General features: G+C 44.4%; 1 protein-coding gene across 3 annotated transcripts in view; it reads left to right on the top strand.

Moving 5' to 3' along the window:
* Nucleotides 1-19,235, top strand: part of LOC118233893 (contactin-associated protein-like 2) — a 243,500-nt gene that overhangs the window by 146,823 nt on the left and 77,442 nt on the right. For all 3 annotated transcript variants that reach the window (XM_035429969.1, XM_035429968.1, XM_035429970.1), the window contains 3 exons: nt 4,787-4,893; nt 8,980-9,099; nt 12,039-12,239. In XM_035429969.1, the coding sequence (XP_035285860.1) occupies nt 4,787-4,893; nt 8,980-9,099; nt 12,039-12,239 (428 nt within the window). The remainder of the gene's footprint in view (nt 1-4,786; nt 4,894-8,979; nt 9,100-12,038; nt 12,240-19,235) is intronic.

Below are 19,235 nucleotides of genomic sequence, written 5' to 3'. Positions count from 1 at the left end.
AGATCCCGCCTTTGTGAAACTCGTCGTTTGCAGCAGAGCTTGCATTGGAACGGAACACTGAGACAAAACATTCATTTAACAATGAGTTTCTTCCTCCACGGAAACTGGGATTCCATCCATCCATCCATCCATCCATCCATTATCTATACCCGCTTATCCAGGGCAGGGTCGCCGGGGGTGCTGGAGCCTATCCCAGCGTGCATTGGGCGAGAGGCAGGATTACACCCCTTGACAGGCCGCCAATCTATTGCAGGGCGGGAAACTAGGATCGTGACATGGAAATGGTGAAACTCGGGGGAAAGTGTTTGGTGGGATGCCCTCTGCAGCAGCAATGGAAGGGTTTTATTGCAGTGCGCTATAGGGCTTGGTACAATGGGATTTGGCATAATTTTTTTTATGAGCTCAATATAGGGACACTGAGTTATTGATTTTTTTTCCCCCCAGTGAGTATTATTCAAATACTCAATGTCCTGATTATCTTTCACGAGACAATTGTAAGGTAAACTGTAAATCTACAGATCAAACTACGGAACTGCAGGCTTTTAACTCCAGAACATTAACTCTTGAGAAGCACTATAAATACTGACCTCACAGCTCTGGAAAAAAATTTAAGAGACCGTCCAGTATTTTTTGAAGAAGAATTGGCATTACTTCCCCAAAAATTGATTGTTGAAACCTTCCTTAGTGAAGGCATTGTTATTTTTATTATTTATTAATAGATATAAACTTGCTTTGTTTGCATAAATATTCAATGTACAACGACACTGTTTATTTTTGGTATTTTGACCAGTTGTTAGTTTCTTGCAAATGAGTGTTCTGAATCCCAGTGTTTTTTTTTGTTGGAATTAAAATCAAATTGGGCCTATAGTTTATAAAAAAAAATTTAAGTGTAGATTTTCCACAGATGTACCCATAAACTGTGAAACTGAAAATTTGAATGTGGTCTCTTGATTTTTGTCCAGTGCTGTGATTGGTCAGCTATAACTGAGAGGAATTTTGGGCGAATGTGCCGTCTTTACTTAGACGTGATATAAAAATGACCCTCAGTCTGACATTTTCTCTTCTCCATGGCAACGTGACATCATCCTTGCCTGGCTGCGTGTATACCTGGCAGTGTCAACAGTCTAATTCAGGGGGTGGGCAATTATGGTCCTGTAGGGGCGGTTTTTGTTTCCACCGATTACTCACTAGCTAAACGAGCTAATTGGCTGTATAAACCCAACACTGGTTTCACTCGTTGATCAGATCACAGTAAAGCGTTTCGTACGGGGACACGTGAACAGTCTTCGGCTGTCATTCCTGTGCTTATCAAGAAACGTCGCTAAAATGTCACATTCCACGAACGTTATAGCTAATTAAGTGATTAAGGCCAGAAGTTGGCGTGAACGCTAGACACAGATACGGCCCCCGTTGCCCACCCACCCCTGGTCTAATTTGTACAGATCCCTGACTATACTGTCATTACAGTGGTTTTTTTTATGTAGTAATCGGGAACGTAGTGTTAGCATTATAGTTCCAATGTCAGTAAAAACCTAGCCTTGCTGTGCTAATGATGTGTCAGATGAGGCTTGATTGAGACCGATGAAGTGTATTTGAGCAATGTAAGGGGAACCTGTCGCTCGATCAGTCTTTGACGGGGAGCTCCGACAGCACTTAAATGTCTATATCAGCCAGGGAATTTTGGGTCAGACAAGAGAGATCTTGAGATGTTAAAAATTGCTTTTGCTCCGTTTTACTTCCATCTTTCGGATGAGACGTTAAACCGAGGTCCTGACCCACTGTGGTCATTAAAGACACTCCTCAAAAAGAGTGGGGGGTTCGCCGGTGTCCTGGCTAAATTCCCACCCTGACTCTCTCAAACTGCCGCCTAATCATCCCCTGGTTTAATTGGGTTAAAAGATCGATCGTTCTCTCCGTCTCCACCTCAGCTGATGGTATGCGGTGAGTGTTCTGGCACAAAATGGATGCCGTGCGCCACCCAGGTGGGTGCTACACATCGGTGGTTACTGAGGCGAGTTTCCCCCTAATCACTATAAAGTGCTTTGACTGAGAAAAAGCCTTATATAAATGCAACAAATGATTATTATTATTATTATTATTATTATTATTGTTATTATTATTATTAATAATAATAATAATAATAATAATAATAATAATAATAATTACTTGTCAGGTTCATCAAACTGGCTTGGTTAACACTGATGTGAGATTAGTCTGCCCAATTTTGGATTTGGTTTGTAAATCACCCGGTGTCAGATATGACTTGTAATTGATAATATTTTTAGGGAGATAGAACCGCAGTTGGAGACAGTGACTGTACGTCAGAGACTTTTTTCTCCACCAATCCCTGTTAGGCATTGTACTGCCAACCCACCATTAGGCATTATCATTTTGCATTGTTCCTGTAATTGCTGGATTGCATAAAAGTTGTCATTATATTATCCAGACGCGTAGCAAAGCATAGAGGACCATGTGACTGCTCTGTAGAAGGCAGCAGCTACCCCCCCCCCCCCCCCCCCCCCAGCGTTACTGTGACTGTAGGGAGATTTGGCCAGGTCTATTCCCAAAATAAATGTAACTGCCTTATTTGAATTTGTACAGTCAGTAGAGCCCAACTTAATCAAATACCATGGGCAGGACAAGGACTGAAATGAAGGTGAAACCTTTATTGAATAAGAACATGAATACATAAATGGGAAATTATTTATGAATTACAGAATTTGAATAAATGACAGTTAACGGACTGATTAATAAGAGCAAAAAAATGATGACTGGTAATTTTTTTTTTTTGAGATTTCCCCCTGAATAATACGCACAATAACAATGACAGTAATTTTCCGGTGCTACTATGAGGCTGTTTTCAGCATCAGTATGGACACAGTCTAGATTCAGCGGTTTGAGAGGAGAGGCCAGTTCTCAGTTTAACATTTTAGATTTAAAAAAAGGTGCCTAAATATAATCTGTCATTAACATTTCACTCAATTGTATCCTGTTGCAAGAAAGAAGCCATAAACCAATTTAAAAAGAAACTGCAAGGCAAGTCACTGGCCTTCACAAAACAATTACAAATAAATAATGTTAAATCATGTTTAAAAATAATAACAGATATGTATGTGGTGTTCATTTAAGCATGTACTGTCATTATTATGCAGTGCTATTTTGACTCTTTTCTGTTTGTCCCTCTAGGACCGCTGTGCCTTTGGGTTCATTTCTTAAAGAGCATCAGTCAAATATCAGAAATACGATATAAAGTAATACTGCCATTTAGCATTAGTTTCCTTGCCGAGCCGCTTTTTAAGTTAATTTACATGGAGAGCCACTTCAGCTTATGCCGTTCATCGATAAATAATCTGAAAACAGTCATTCAGCCACCCTCGGTCTTAGTCTTATAGAATTCTCCACGGATGAATTCGATTTTTCACTTTTTTTCTCCCCCCCCCCCTCGTTCTTGCAGCTTAGGCCGTTGCGCGGTGAGCTAGCGTTTGAATCCCTGCTCGGTTGTTTTTCCGTTAGCAGCTGTGTGAAAATACATTACGTGGCTGAGTGGTTAAATGAGCAAGCAAGTCGTGCGCCAACTTACATTTCTGTTTTATGTCGAAAATAAAAATCCCCCCACACCACTACCACAGAGTGATGCATTTATCAGGCTAGTTGCTCAAGAATACGTTGTGTAAAATTCATCCGATGGGCAGTTGGCTTTTCAATAATATGGATTTTTTTCCCCATTCCTATTGTCGTAAACATTTGTTGGTTGTAAAAACAGAGATGAACTAACATAGTGCTTCAAAAAATGCTTCGAGTTCAAAGCTTAAAATCCAAAAGTTTGACTTATTTATCTTCATGAATTGTGTTACGTATGCATTTCCATATTATAAACGTGCAACATAGTCATTATTTTGTGAAAGAAAAACAAACGAAACACATTAGTTTTTTTAAAAAAAAAAGAGCTTGACTGGTGTCCTCAAAAACCATGCCCGATTTCAAAGCAAAGGCACGCCATACTGTAATTAGGTAAATACGCGCCTCATACCGCGCCCTTTTGTAAACAGTCTTTTGAGTGTAAAAAAAAAAAAGGCAATTAAATGAGAGAGGCCCTCAAAGGGCTGTGGCAAAGGAAGGAAAAATGCCAGGCTCAGATGAGAATGTGCGGCTGTGGCCTTTAGAGCTGACGCTGTTTTATTAGCGTGCGCTACCTGCGTGCTGTGCTAGCAGCCCTGTGGCTGAGAGCTGGTAATTGTCACAGGGGTGAGGGGTGGTATTTGGAGTTTAGAGAAGGGTTTGCATGATATAACCCTTCTTTTATTTATTTTTTTTGCTTCGGTGACGTAGCTGTGCGCCTTCACTCCCTCAGTGGCTTTCAGTCTGACTGCAGTGTGGCTAAATTCTCTCTGCCCTCGTGCTTGTGTTATTATTATTTTTAATTTTTAGATGCAGAGCACCTCATGGACCCGGCCTGTAACTCACTTACTCACTTACTCACTCTCTCACTTACTCACTCACTCACTCACACACTTACTCAGTCACTCACTCATTTGCTCACTCACCCACATCCTCACTACCTCACACACTCACTCTCTCACTCACTCTCTCACTCACTCTCTCACACACTCACCCACTCACTCACACACTCACTCACACACCCACTCACTCACACACTCAGGCAGGCTGGAGATTCTCCACAAGGGGGAGCTACTCGTGCTCAAGCAGCTGAAATAGGTGAGAGTGGTGCTTCCTGTCCGTGACGCTGTGTGTCCTTGTGTCCTTGCCCCCCCCCCCCCCCCCCCAGGTGTATGCCGAACCACTGCGAGCACGGGGGCGGGTGCAGCCAGACCTGGGACAGCTTCAGCTGCGCCTGCGACGGGACGGGCTACACCGGCGCCACCTGCCACACCTGTGAGGGCGTAACCGTTTCCATGGCTTCACACAAAAAAAAATGGGCGGAGCTACATGTGCCGATAATGATCAGATAATAATGATACATTGGATTCACCGACTTCCTGATCAGGGGGGCCACCAGGGATACTGGGTCCCAGTGAAAAGACCTTCAATTGGGCCCCACCTGGCTAGGCCCCCAAATTCTTGTACAATTGCAGCACAATTTTTTGAGGGCCCCACCCAGTCAGGGCCCTTGGAATTGTCCTAACTCACCCCCCACCCCTTCCCAGCCCCCCCCCCCCCCCCCCCCCCCAAATACGGCCCCACTGTGCCCAATCTGCACAAGGCCTAGTTCAACAACAGATCCTTTTTAAATTCAGCCTGCTTTCCTTTGATTCAGCCTAAACACCGAAGAGCCTTGTACATTTCGTACAATGTGCACATCTCAAGTTTTCTCTTAAGTACAGTTCCATTCATTACCTCTAAAGTTCAGCTCCTTGCTAAAACTGATGCACCTTGTCCTGAATTCAACCCTCTTTTGTCATTAATTTTAACTAAAGAAGAATGAAAACCCATTCTGCCAGGTCACCTTGGACACCGAGGCAGAAGAAACCATTCCCTGACTACCGAAATATGAAATATAAACTGAAACTCCTACATTTACGCAATAATCTTGTTTTTTTTTTTTCCGCCACAGGGTCAAATCCATAATAGGATGTCATATCATATGTAACTATAATATTTTCCATTAGGGCATATCTGTGTCTCAAATCAAGCACAGATTATTGATTATATTTAGTATATTGTTGACAGTGAGGGCAATTTGTTTTTCTCCTGTTAAAGGATCATCAGTCTCTTTTTTTTTTTTAGTTATGTCCTCCATGGCATTGAATTGCTTACATGATTACATGATATGCACTCTGTGAAGCAATCTGTCTCAATTTGTTCAAGAACTGCACACACACAACATGAAGGGCACCATTGTGCTGACGCATTAGCGTTGATTTTCATTAACGAGATATTTGTGAACTGCTTACCATTTACTGGATTTCTTTTTCAGTGATGAAAGGCATTAATCATTTGTATTTACAGTCTTCCACTTGCTGTAATTTCTTTTGATTCCTATTCTGTTTTTTTTTTTTTGGTTTTTATAGCATGAAGATGTCCTTCATTCTATGGTTCCATTAAATTTCATTTTTATTTATTAGTTTTTTTTCCGCAATATATGAGCACAGCTAGAGGGGCTCTAACCGTTTTCCACTAAAGTTACAGTATATTTATGTCTCAATAACATTTTCATGTTATTATGTCCCTCTCCTTCTAATAGATATAGTTTGTATGTATTTAGAATTTGTACTTCGGTTACATCACATTACATTACAGGCATTTAGCAGACGCTTTTATCCAGACCAACTTTTTGTGTCCTACCGGGGAATCGAACCTGTGACCTTTAGGTTACAGGACCAACTGCTCTCTGGCCTGGTTGCTATGGCCAGGTCTGGTACAATTGCTCGGAACAGTCAGGTAAATGCACTTCCGTTTCTCCTGCTAGTGTTAGTCACACTGGGGCAGCAGTATTGTATAATGGGTAAGGAACTGGGCTTGTAACCTAAGGGTCATAGGTTCAATTCCCGGGTTGGACACTGCCCTTGTACACTTGAGCAAGGTACTTAACCTGCATTGCTTCAGTATATATCCAGTTGTATAAAAATGGATACAGTGTAAATGCTATGTAAACAGTTATGTAAGTTGCTCTGGATAAGAGTGTCTGCTAAATGCCTGTAATGTAATGATACCAGGGTCTGTTGAATTAATTCAATGTCATGAAATAATTTCTGATCAGGCACCCGATGTAGTTATGCTGCATGCCTCCCAAATTTGAAGGCATTTTCTTTACTCAAATCTTAGAGCAAAGTAAATTGTGGTTGTATTGAAGCCCTAGAGCAGGGCTGCCCGGCCCTGTTCCTGGAGATCTACCATACTATAAATATTTTCATTTCAACCCTAATTTGGCTCTCCTAATTCTTCTAATTAGCAGCTCAACAAGGTCAGCAGTTGCTGATCGAGGTGTGCTTTGTTAGGGCTGGAGTGAAAACCTACAGGACGGTAGATCTCCAGGAGCAGGGTTGGGCAGCCCTGCTGTAGCTGTTGATTGAGGTGTGCTTTGTTAGGGCTGGAGTGAAAACCTACAGGACGGTAGATCTCCAGGAACAGGGTTGGGCAGCCCTGCTGTAGCTGTTGATTGAGGTGTGCTTTGTTAGGGCTGGAGTGAAAACCTACAGGACGGTAGATCTCCAGGAACAGGGTTGGGCAGCCCTGCTCTAGCTGTTGAATGAGGTGTGCTTTGTTAGGGTTGGAGTGAAATCCTACAGGACGGTAGATCTCCAGGAACTGGGCAGCCCTGTCTTGGAATGGCATGTTACTTACATCTGTGGCAGTGTAGAGCAGGGTCCTCTGGATCACTGTGTTCTTCAAGCCTTTTGTAAAGGTATATACAAAATGTCCCCCCCCCCCCCCTCGCCCACACTGATAGACACCACCATAACCAAAGCAGCCAGCTTTTTTTTACAGGAAGTACAAATGACAATGAAGTCTTCTGAAGAAGCCCTACTCAAGAAAACTATTCAGTTTTTTTTCTCGCTGCTGTCTGACACCTGCTGCCAGCCCAGATGATATAATGCACATCTGTGATGAAAGAAGGCAGGCCTTGATAGCGCATTTTCTCTTCAATGTGTGGCGGTATTCATCAAAGCAAGGCAAGCCCCCCCCCCCCCCCCCCCCCCGCCCTGTGGCGCGCCAAAACAGGAAGCGGTGTTTGAGCGATTTCGTCTTTATTCCTCTTCACTGTTTAAGCCACGCTGAGAATGCTAATGACTTTACAGATAGATTTTTTTTTTTTTTTTTTTTTTTTTTTTTTTAAACCAATCACCACGCTGGTTCAGTTTAACAGGGCTTGTCACATGACAGTGGTGATTATTACAATTACATGGAAGGACGCTGGTAGCCGAATGGCCGTGTCTGAATCACGGCCATTTTTATGCAGCGTTGTGACAATGAAACGTGTCAAAATAGCCAGCGTTGTTTCTGAAAAGAACAGTGCAATGGTCATGAGAGAAATACGGAGGGAGGGAGGGAGGGAGAGAGAGAGAGAGAAAAGAATAATTGGAAGGACTGGACTCCCAATTATCTTGAATGTAAAAAACTAAAAAGTGTCCCTTGTTAAACTGTTAGCAGAACAACAAGCCTTTATTATCAGGCCTTTACAGGGCTTACATGGTCGTTGTTTTTCCTGTTTCCCCACGCATTGTTTCTCTCAGCGTGCGTGTTTGGGGCTAGCAGTAGCATGCTTGTTCCGGGCTAGCCGTAGCGTGCTTGTTCCGGGCTAGCAGTAGCGTGCTTGTTCCGGGCTAGCCGTAGCGTGCTTGTTTCGGGCTAGCCGTAGCGTGCTTGTTTCGGGCTAGCCGTAGCGTGCTTGTTCCGGGCTAGCCGTAGCGTGCTTGTTCCGGGGTAGCCGTAGCGTGCTTGTTCCGGGCTAACCGTAGCGTGCTTGTTTCGGGCTAGCAGTAGCGTGCTTGTTTCGGGCTAGCAGTAGCGTGCTTGTTCCGGGCTAGCCGTAGCGTGCTTGTTCCGGGCTAGCCGCAGCGTGCTTGTTCCGGGCTAGCCGTAGCGTGCTTGTTCCGGGCTAGCCGTAGCGTGCTTGTTCCGGGCTAGCCGTAGCGTGCTTGTTTCGGGCTAGCAGTAGCGTGCTTGTTCCGGGCTAGCCGTAGCGTGCTTGTTCCGGGCTAGCCGTAGCGTGCTTGTTCCGGGCTAGCCGTAGCGTGCTTGTTCCGGGCTAGCAGTAGCGTGCTTGTTCCGGGCTAGTCGTAGCGTGCTTGTTCTGGGCTAGCCGTAGCGTGCTTGTTCCGGGCTAGCCGCAGCGTGCTTGTTCCGGGCTAGCCGTAGCGTGCTTGTTGGTATGCTTTGCACGTTTGCCGTTTCGGCGCCTTGTAGCTCTTAAGATGCGTCTTTATAATTGCATTTTTTTCTCTCTCTCTCTCTCCCTCCCTCCCTCCCTCCCTCCCTCTCTCTCTCTCTCTCTCGCTCTCTCTCCCCCCCTCCCTCCAGCTGTCTACGAGCAGTCCTGTGAGGCCTACAAGCACCTGGGCAGAACCTCGGACTCCTACTGGATCGACCCGGACGGAAGTGGACCCCTTGGTCCGTTTAAGGTCATCTGCAACATGACAGGTGAGGAGAATCCCCATTTTAAAACAGCTCATTTCGTATATATTTTTTTTTTTTGTTTTTTTTTTTTTTGTTGTTGTTTTTGTCACCAGAAGCACACACAAGGCCGTTGAACGGAGATACACGCACGGTGCACGGGGTTGTTCCCGTGGAAACAGGGACACTGGTACAGAATAGCAAGCAACCCTGCGGCTCGTAAGGTTAGAGGGGGATTTGAAAATCTTCCCCCAGGATGTCGTCTTCTGTAATTCCAGTTTCGTATTGAACGGAGAACCACTCTGTAATCCCAGTTGTACTAGGACCGGCATACATACGTATGAGCTCTGTCTAGACGTGCTACTTTATAGCATTGAACGCAGTGAAACATGAGTTATTCTCTTGCTGCTTATTTTTATTTATGGTAAGTGTGCTGCAGTTGCTTTTATTGGCTCTGTTGTTAGTGAATCCCCCACGCCCCCGCCGCCGCCACCTCTTTTGTTGTGTTCTGTAGTCTTTTATAAGCTGTCTGACACACCTACCTTGTCCATGTCTCATTAAAAAAAAAAAAAAAAAAAGCAGTTTGTATACTGCACCTAAATTTGAATTGCCCTTGCCGGGTTAATTGTTCCTTTTTTCATTCCCGTAGTCAATATCCTTGCTCAGGCTGATTGATGCCTTCTTGATAGGTCCGACAAATCACTTTCCTGGAATGTTATTTTCTCGCAGAATGCAAAACGACAAGGACGCGGCCCGCTAGATTGCTCAGTTAATATTCGTCGAAAAGGAGAATGGTTCAGCGTGAATGAGGTGTGGACGATTGCCAGAGCCTCTTTTGTTCCCGCTAACATTTTTTATATGTGCGCGAGGCGTTGTTTATCATCTCGGTGCTATCCCAAGTGGTTTAATTATCCAGGCGCAAATATATTTAAATAAATAAAAAGAAAACACGTGCTTTGTGAAGGTGAATTGGCGAAGTGAATGAAATATATTCAAAATGTTTTGTCTGTGTTTGTGGAGACCTTTTGCTTCCTGCCAGCGTAGCTAACCGCAAATAAAAATAAAAACAAACAAAAAAAGGTGTAGGCCTTTGTCAACCCTAGGGCAGCAAAATTTTCAGAAAAAAAAAAAAAAAATTAATTTTGGGTAACATGCTTTTGGTAGTGGGGTTTGGAACCAGCCAGGACTGCTAAGCTGAGCTGCAGTACCCTGTCTATGCAGCTCTGCACAACAGCACACATTTTTCTCTGCTAGACTTGAGCACTTTAACTCCATATGTGGAGCTTCTGTGGCTCAAACCAAGAGCTAAGGTTAGTATCTACATGAATTATGTATATCCTGCGCCTCTCTCTCCCTCTCCCTCTCCCTCTCTCTCTCTATGTCCTATCTATCTATCTATCTGTCTATCTGCCAGCTGCACCTGGTCAAATACAGAGGTCTAAAACGGGGATGTTTTCTTTTTTCTTTTCCTACAGCTACAGGCAGCATTAAAACTATGCACATGAATGTTAATGATTTTATTTCCAGTGAAAAACAGACAAAAACTTCATGGAATGGAATGCAATTAGCTATTTTATATCCGTTGCCCTATTAACATTGTCCAGTTTCCATTTCAGTCAGTGAATATATTTCATTTGGTGAATTCATATGGATGTCTGGGAAGAGTATTTTAGCCTCTTTCATGTAACTTCCTTTGCATTACAGTCCCCATGGGCCTTTGGTTGAAGCCAGTTGCAATGGTTTAGGCATGTCATAAATAATTCCTTCGCACTGATTATGAAAATCAAACATTTTGGTTGGAAGAAAGCTGCTTATTTCACATCTTGTTACAAACTCAAATGGCGACATATGAACTTAAATGGCTACTTACAGTGACTCTGCTTCTGAGGGGCCACAGTGTCAGCAGGGCTACTAACAGTGACTCTGCTTCTGAGGGGCCACAGTGTCAACAGGGCTACTAACAGTGACTCTGCTTCTGAGGGGCCACAGTGTCAGCAGGGCTACTTACAGTGACTCTGCTTCTGATCGGGCCACAGTGTCAGCAGGACTACTTACAGTGACTCTGGTTCTGAGGAGCCACAGTGTCAGCAGGGCTACTTACAGTGACTCTGGTTCGGAGGGGCCACAGTGTCAGCAGGGCTACTTACAGTGACTCTGGTTCTGAGGGGCCACAGTGTCAGCAGGGCTTTACAATAACAGCAGCTTTTTACAGTCTTATCAGCTTTACAGTAACAGCAGCTTTTTACAGTCTTATCAGCTTTACAGTAACAGCAGCCTTTTTCAGTCTTATCAGCTTTACAGTAACAGCAGCCTTTTACAGTCTTATCAGCTTTACAGTAACAGCAGCCTTTTACAGTCTTATGAGCTTTACAGTAACAGCAGCTTTTTACAGTCTTATCAGCTTTACAGTAACAGCAGCTTTTTACAGTCTTATCAGCTTTACAGTAACAGCAGCTTTTTACAGTCTTATCGGCTTTAGAGTAACAGCAGCTTTACAGTGACATCAGCTTTACAGTAACGGCAGCTTTACAGTTACTTCAGCTTTACAGTAACAGCAGCTTTTTACAGTCTTATCAGCTTTACAGTAACAGCAGCTTTTTACAGTCTTATCAGCTTTACAGTCATATCAGCTTTACAGTAACAGCAGCTTTACACTTACTGTAGCATTACAGTTATTTCAGCTTTACAGTAACAGCAGCTTTTTACAGTCTTATCAGCTTTACAGTAACAGCAGCTTTACATTAACAGCAGCTTTTTACAGTCTTATCAGCTTTACAGTCATATCAGCTTTACACTTACTGTAGCATTACAGTTATTTCAGCTTTACAGTAACAGCAGCTTTTTACAGTCTTATCAGCTTTACACTTACTGTAGCATTACAGTTATTTCAGCTTTACCTTAACAGCAGCTTTAGTCCTTTACAGTGTTCGGGAGGGGTGTTTAACGCGCGGCTCTCTGTGTCTCAGAGGACAAGGTGTGGACGACGGTGATGAACAGCCTGCCTCCGCAGGCCCCGGTGAGCGGGTCGAGCCGGGAGAGCCGCACGGTGCTGCAGCTCAACTACAGCGCCACCATGGAGCAGGTGTTCGCCATTACAGGCAGCGCAGAGCACTGCGAGCAGCACGTAGCCTACGCCTGCCGCATGTCCCGACTGCTCAACACGCCAGGTGAGAGGGTGTGTGTGCGTGTGTGTGTGTGCGTGCGTGTGCGTGCGTGTGTGTGTGTGTGTGTGTTTGTGTGTGTGTGTGTGTGTGTGCGTGTGTGTGTTTGTGTGTGTGTGCGTATGTGTGTGCGTGTGTGTATACACAGATATGAAGTATGGCACATCCATGCAGTGTTTATGTTTGTTTGTGTTTGTGCATGCAGTTTGCGTGCGTGTGTGTGCGTGCGTGTACGTGTGTGTATGTTCATAGCTACGAAGTGTGGTACAGCCATGCAGTGTTTATGTTTGTTTGTGTTTGTGCGTTGGGAGATGCACTCTGTTCAGCACTGTTCTTTCCCTCCTGGATCAATAGAACGGTGTTAGCAGTTATAGACGGTGACAGTTTAGTCTTTACTGATGGAATCACCGTGGCTGTTGTGGACAGAATCCTGTCAGGTGTTGTCAGTGCATTCCTGTCAGGTGTCGTTGATTGGGGCACTATCCGTGTGAGCAGGTGAGGCATTATCCATGGAATCACATTGGCTGCTATCGATGGAATCTCGTTTGGTTCTTCCATTGTAACAACACATTATCAATGAAGCTGCATTGGCCTTTTTCCTTGGATGAGTCACAGTCGTTATTGATTGAGGTCCTGTCAGGTATTATTGACGGGTCCATGTTAAAGTTTACTTTAACATGGAAGAGCAATGAAGCTCAACCCAGGACAGCTCTTCAATGGCTGTTTCGGTGTGCACATGTCCTTGTTGCATATGTGCATGTGTGTACGTGCGTGCGCCCTTGCGTGTGCATGCGCACACACGTGCGTACGCACGTTAGCATACGTGTCTTCACGTCTGAACATGAGTAGACTGCTCCAGTCACATTATTTCTACTACTACTGCAGGCTGTGCGTCTACGTGCATGTTCGGCCTCTGGGTGTGTCTCGAGGCATTCGATGCTGCAAATCACTGTTTCTGGACATTCGCACACGGTCGTGTTCTCAGTTCAGCCGGATATTCGCTCAATTAATTACGTAAACGTAGCCCGCGGCGGCCTACCGTTGTCAATATCGCTGCTAGCAACTGGCTCGGGGGTGAGGCGGGAGCACTGCTTCCCCAGTCCCTGTAAAGTGACCGTAAGTTGAGCTTTTTTCCGTGCAGAGGGACAGCTCACGGGAACCTGCGGGATTTTCTCGAGCTGCGAAAATCGTACCCTCGTGCCCGAACTGAAAGTTAACACCCCAATTCGCCGAGGCGTTGAAACGCGAGCGCAATAAACTCCCCCATCATTGCAGCCGGCCTTGATAAATTGCCGTTCGTCGTCTTGTGCGTTCGTCAGCAAAAAATCCCCCCCCCGCCAACCCTAGTATCTGGCTGCCTCGCCTCACAATTGCACAAAAATACACTTGTCTGAAGCCTGGCCCACAAAGAGAAGCGCCATTACGCTGTGCTACATCTCTTTTACATTCACTTAGCAGCTGCGCTGATCTGATCGCACGCTGAGGATCAGTCTCTTCCCCCGTTTGATGCGCGCTGAGCGCATCCCGGGGGCCGGCGGGGCAGTTTTAGTAAATATGCTCGGCTACTTTATTTGCTTTATTGAGAGGGGGCAGTTTTTCAGGTGTTAAACCCGCTGCCAGCGCGTTCAGTAGATCCGGTCCCTCCGCGTGTATTTTAACCGGCGTGATTACATTCCGTGCCGTAAAACACAGGTCGTTAGTTTGACTTTACGATGCTCCCGCAGCACCACCGTGTCCTATTGAGTCGAGATTGTTATTTGTATTTTTTATTTTTATTTTTAAATTTCCGTTTTTTTTTTTTGTTTTTTTTAACGTCCTCACCGAGCGACTTCGCTCGGCGAAACGCTGGCGGATAATGAGATTGATCAGCTCCGAAATCGTAGGGGCTAATTAAAGCTGACGATGTTATTCAGGATAAACACCGGGGCTACGCGTAATTAGCCCGCCGCGATACGCCGCGACTCTGCGCTGTGCCTTGACATTTGCTGATCGCTCGTGGATCTGAGCTGGCAACCCCGTTCGGGCGACCTTGGCTGCTGTGCCGAAGGCATCATATATGACATGAATATTTCATGGGTTGGGGGAGGATTTGAGATGTTCGGAAAATCCTTTCGTAATTCCTGTTATCTCTGATAACAGTGTGATTCGGGAGTCTGCCCCTCGCATTACACATTTTGCTCCCCCATTTTCGCTCTGTAATACTCTTTTGTGTTTTTCCCATGGCGCGCAGGAACTGCCGCCATGGGCTATGCGTGGCAAATTGTGGTCACTCACTCACTCACTCACGGATGACCTTTGAGCGATGTTTTGTGGGACGCATGCGCAGGTGGTGCCAGCTCAAATGCGTCTGCGGAAGTGAGTTGCACCGTGGGTCTGGACGGTTACGTGCTTGTTCATCTACGTTTAGTATTTGTTTGTTTTTTTTGTTTTTATTTTATTTTATGCAGAAACCTGGAGTTGTTGTTTGTTGACAAGACTCTGTGAGACGTCTCCAAATCTATTTTGTTAGTTCTGGATGGTTTGAGACGTGGTTTTGAAACTTTCACCTAGACGTGGATGAAGCCAGCCGGTGGAAGTTTATTCTTATCTGCGATGTCGCTGCTGCGTATGTGCTTATTTGTGTAAAGTGGGGAAAAAAGACCAATGTTTCAGCTCACTCCTTTGTCTGCCTTGTTCTTGTCTCAGGGCAATTAAACGTTGGCATGTGGTACACACAAACCCAAAGATGAATCAACACTCTTTGCATAATTGCATGTTTCCTTCAGCTTGTTACCAGTGACACGCATTAGCAATTCATAATCCACATTTCGTTTTTTTAAAAATGTGATATATTTTTAGCGTTGAAATAATGACAGTGTATTGCTCAAAATGAATGCGAGTTGTTTATGTACCTTGAAATAATTAGCAGAGGGTCAAATCCGCTTGCACTGTTCGTGTGTGATTTATGTGTGCATTTTGGCTGTGTTTATTGTGTGTGGTGTGTGTGCATTTGTGGGTGAGTTTGTGCTTGTGCGTGTGTGTGGGGGGGGGGTATTTTTTTTTCTCTGAAATCTATAGTGAAAAAAATTTCAATGTCAATAGATTAGACAGGTAAAACATTACCCCCACCACCACCACCACCCCTTCCCCCCCAAAAAAAGGGGGATTTCAGTGTCCAATCAAGGCACGGTCTGTCGTTTCTCTACCAGACGAAGGGTTAAATCAGGATTGTGCCGGATGGAGCTGTACTGAAGCACCGTAACTGAGCGCTCGTGATGTAACTGTCCCTTATTCCGCGACCTCTGACCTCTCCCCCCGGGGCCGCGATGGCTTTGCCGTACTCCTTCCTCGGACTTGCAGTCGCTCCAGGCTGTACATTTCTCCCCCCGACCCTCATTACCCTCCCTGTGGAAGTGCAGGTGGCAGACATGTTAGGTGTGAAAATATTCGCATTTGTGCGGCTTGCCTGTGCAAAGAGAATGAAAAAAGGTGAAGGTCAGCCAGCGTCCGTTGGGTGATGCGGAATGGAGATATACAGGCGTAAATGATCCTCCCTCCAGCTCGGGAGCGTTGGGTACCTGTCTCGCTTTTAGATTGCCGCCTCAGATCTATGGAGGTGATACGTTTATTTAAAGTGTTCAGGGGGGTGTTATTTTGAGGTGTAAAAAAATATATATATCATAGTATTTGTTTTCTTGAGTTCTTTCCGGATAATTTAACCATGTGGAAAAAGATGATGTTGACTCTGCTGGGTCTTTAACATCCCCCCCCCCCCCATCCCCACAAACACCACCCCCACCCCCACCCCCACCACCACCACCTACCCATGCTACACCACGGCCTTCTCAGTATTACCCAGCAGAGCAGGAGGCTCATTCACATTGCCAGGAATAAATCTTCCCCGCAGCAAGGTCCCGTCATTATTGAGACGGAGTGGAGGGGCCTGCATCTGACAGGCCGCCATTGCTTTTCCTGCACAGAAAAGTCAAATACAGTCACGGTAATGGGGGGCATGTAGGCATCCCCCCCCCCTCACAGTCACAGTAATGGGAGGCATGTGCACCCCCCCCCCCCCCAAGAATGGCTCTTCCTTCCCCCTCCCCGATTCCATGGAAACACAGAGGAGTGTAACATTTTACCCCCAGCATTCTGCTCCCATGTTCTTTAAAGGTTATAGCAGTGACTGCCCAACCATGGTCCTAGAGATCTACCATCATGTAGGTTTTCACTCCAACCCTAACAAAGCACACCTCATTCAACAGCTAGAGCATGGCTACCCAACCATGTTCGTGGAGATCTACCGTCCTGCAGGTTTTCACTCCAACCCTAACAAAGCTCACCTCATTCAACAACTAGAGCAGGGCTGCCCAACCCTGCTCCTGGAGATCTACCGTCCTGTAGGTTTTCAGTCTAGCCCTAGCAAAACTGTGAGAGATCTCATTGAGCTGCTAATTAATAGTCAGTTATGCCAAATTAGGGTTGAAATGAAAACCAATAGGATAGTTTAGTTGGAAGCCGCTGCATTATAAGATAGCACCAGTCGCCTTGATGACTAACAAACGTCTTTCCTCTGAAATTAACTTTTAACGGCAGTTCTGATAGATTGACTTATTGACTTTAATCTTAAATCAGACAGATCCAGTCCTAATAGTGCCACTTACGTGGCTGTAATATTTGAAATGCATGACATTCTGAATTAATTATAATCATTACGAACGCTCATTAGACCGTAATGCCATTAGTATTCCAGAAACGCAGTGTTTTTGATTATGATTTTCCCCGCGCGAGCGTTGGTAACTCTGAGGAGTGGGTAAGCTTACACGGGCTTGGGAGAAATCAGGTGTGTCAGGTACGGCAGGTACGGCCTCGTTACTCCCCGTCGCCCCGGACTGCTGTTGCTAAGCACCGGTGATGATGTAACTCAGTAGCTACAGTGCTCTTCTCTCTCTCCAGAGTGGCTGTGTCTGATTAGTGCCGTTTTATTAGAATTAAAAAAAAAAAAACAGATGGTTATTAGCAATTAATCTTGCATGTGGGCGAAATAAAACTTTTTTTTTTACTTTTAAGTTATGACTCTGCATTTTCCATTTGCACGCTTTGTTTGGTTTGATGTCAAAAGGAAAGAATGAATATGAGTTTAATGCAACATGCAGACGCACACACATACAAAAGGAGAGAGAGGCACGCACACTTTTTAGTATATACAAAATAGTTACATTTTTAAAATGACCACATGGTCACAGAGAATGACATGTATGAAAAAGACAAGAATAAATATTTTTTTCCAGCATGCTCAGCAAAGGAGCCTTTTTGAAAAATAAAATGAATTCCTCGAATTGTCTTTTATTTTATTTTATTTATTTTTGCTTTTTTTTTTTTACACGCGCAACGTTGCGTGTATTTTCGTAATGTTTGGACGGGCCTTGACGTGAGCGAGAAGCAGTGATTAGGAGCCGGGCTCCCGCGCACGCAAGGGAGGGTTTCCAGAGGAGAGGAGGCGGTCAGATAGGCCTCCGCAGCTTCCCTGAGGCTCTCCATTTCAGCTAATGCCACGGGGATAATTGCATCCATACGTCTTATTGGCCCCGACGTCATTTTCCATTTGTTTTGTATGATAAATATGTCTGTGGAGTCATCGGCTACCCAGAGGCGGGGGACACATTTCTGGCAGAAAGTACAAAGCACAGGAAGCTGTACCTCTCTCACATATTTCAATGATTTTTGTTTTGTTTTGTTTTTTTTTTTGTTTTTTTTGGTTGTTCTTTCTCTGAATTTTCTAAACGATAAAAGCGAAACAGAGAGAGAGAGAGAGAAAGAGAGAGAGAAAGAAAGAGAGAGACAGAGACAGAGAGAAATAACAAGCTAAACAGAACACTTTCCGCCAGTCTGTTTTTTTTTTTTTTGAATGTCTGCGTTTGCTGTTGAGAGGCTAAAATGTCAATATCCAAGTCGGTAACGAGCCTCAGGAGGGGAATGCAGAGCATTATGGATTAAAGGAGATGTACCAAGAGATTGTACAGAAACTGATATGGAGTGCCGAACCAGTCCCTTTAGATTTAACAAGTGCCCCTTCATCCTTAAGGAATATCATACTTCATCCTCGGTTCGTTTTCATTTGTGTAAATTGATGACATGAAGTGTGGTAGAGTTGCCTGTGAGGTCCCTGCATACAAATCATTTATTTTCATCCTGACTTGGAATATTATCTTGCTTTTTTTGAAATCTTGTGGAATTGAGCATTTGTGGTTGCAGTGTTGACATTTTGTGATGCTATGGAACATTTCATCGCTATCTAACAAGTTTTATATTCGTTAACTGAATTTGTTAACCTGACCTAATAATGTTTTAATTCATAAAGGAGAAGGTTACTTAGGATCACTGCAGCTTCTTTACCTGAAATGTATGCTTTTTCCTCATATTGATTCCAGTTCTGTTCTGTTCCAGTTCTGAGTTCTGTTCCCTGTCAGTATTCTGTTTTGATAACTGAGGCATCATTTGTGATGCTGTCCTTGAGCCACTTGGACAGATTGTGAATTGGCCTTTCGTTATGCGTTCCTATTTTTAAACCGGGTCGCAGCACACAACATACCTGATGTCCGCGATAACACATGCCCTCGTCCTCTTACAGATAGACGCATACTCATTTCATACTTTTATCTTAACCTACGAGACTTTTATCTTTGAAGAATGAAGTATCATTTTTTCCAATAGCCCATTTTTTTGGCAATTACTAAACATTACATGATACATGGACATAGAGTAGATACATGCATCTGACAGGCAGACAATTTTGTTTTATTTATGTAACTATATTTTGTAAAATTAGAAAATTATGGGTCAGAAGATGGAAACACTTGCTTCGTTTGTTACACAAATGGAGTGAGTGACTAAGCCTGTAATATTGAGTGGTTCCACATAATGCATGCGCAGAGCGAAAGGAGGCACTAGCTCTGTAGCTATTACCGAAAGCCTTTTGATGGAATCTTTCCGGGTCCCCAGTCAAAACACTTCAGACCGGGTTTG

Source organism: Anguilla anguilla, chromosome 8 (assembly GCF_013347855.1).
Source record: "Anguilla anguilla isolate fAngAng1 chromosome 8, fAngAng1.pri, whole genome shotgun sequence".
NCBI lineage: Eukaryota > Metazoa > Chordata > Actinopteri > Anguilliformes > Anguillidae > Anguilla > Anguilla anguilla.
The sequence above is the reverse complement of the archived record's forward strand: the minus strand, read 5'-3'. Positions and strand labels throughout refer to the sequence as shown.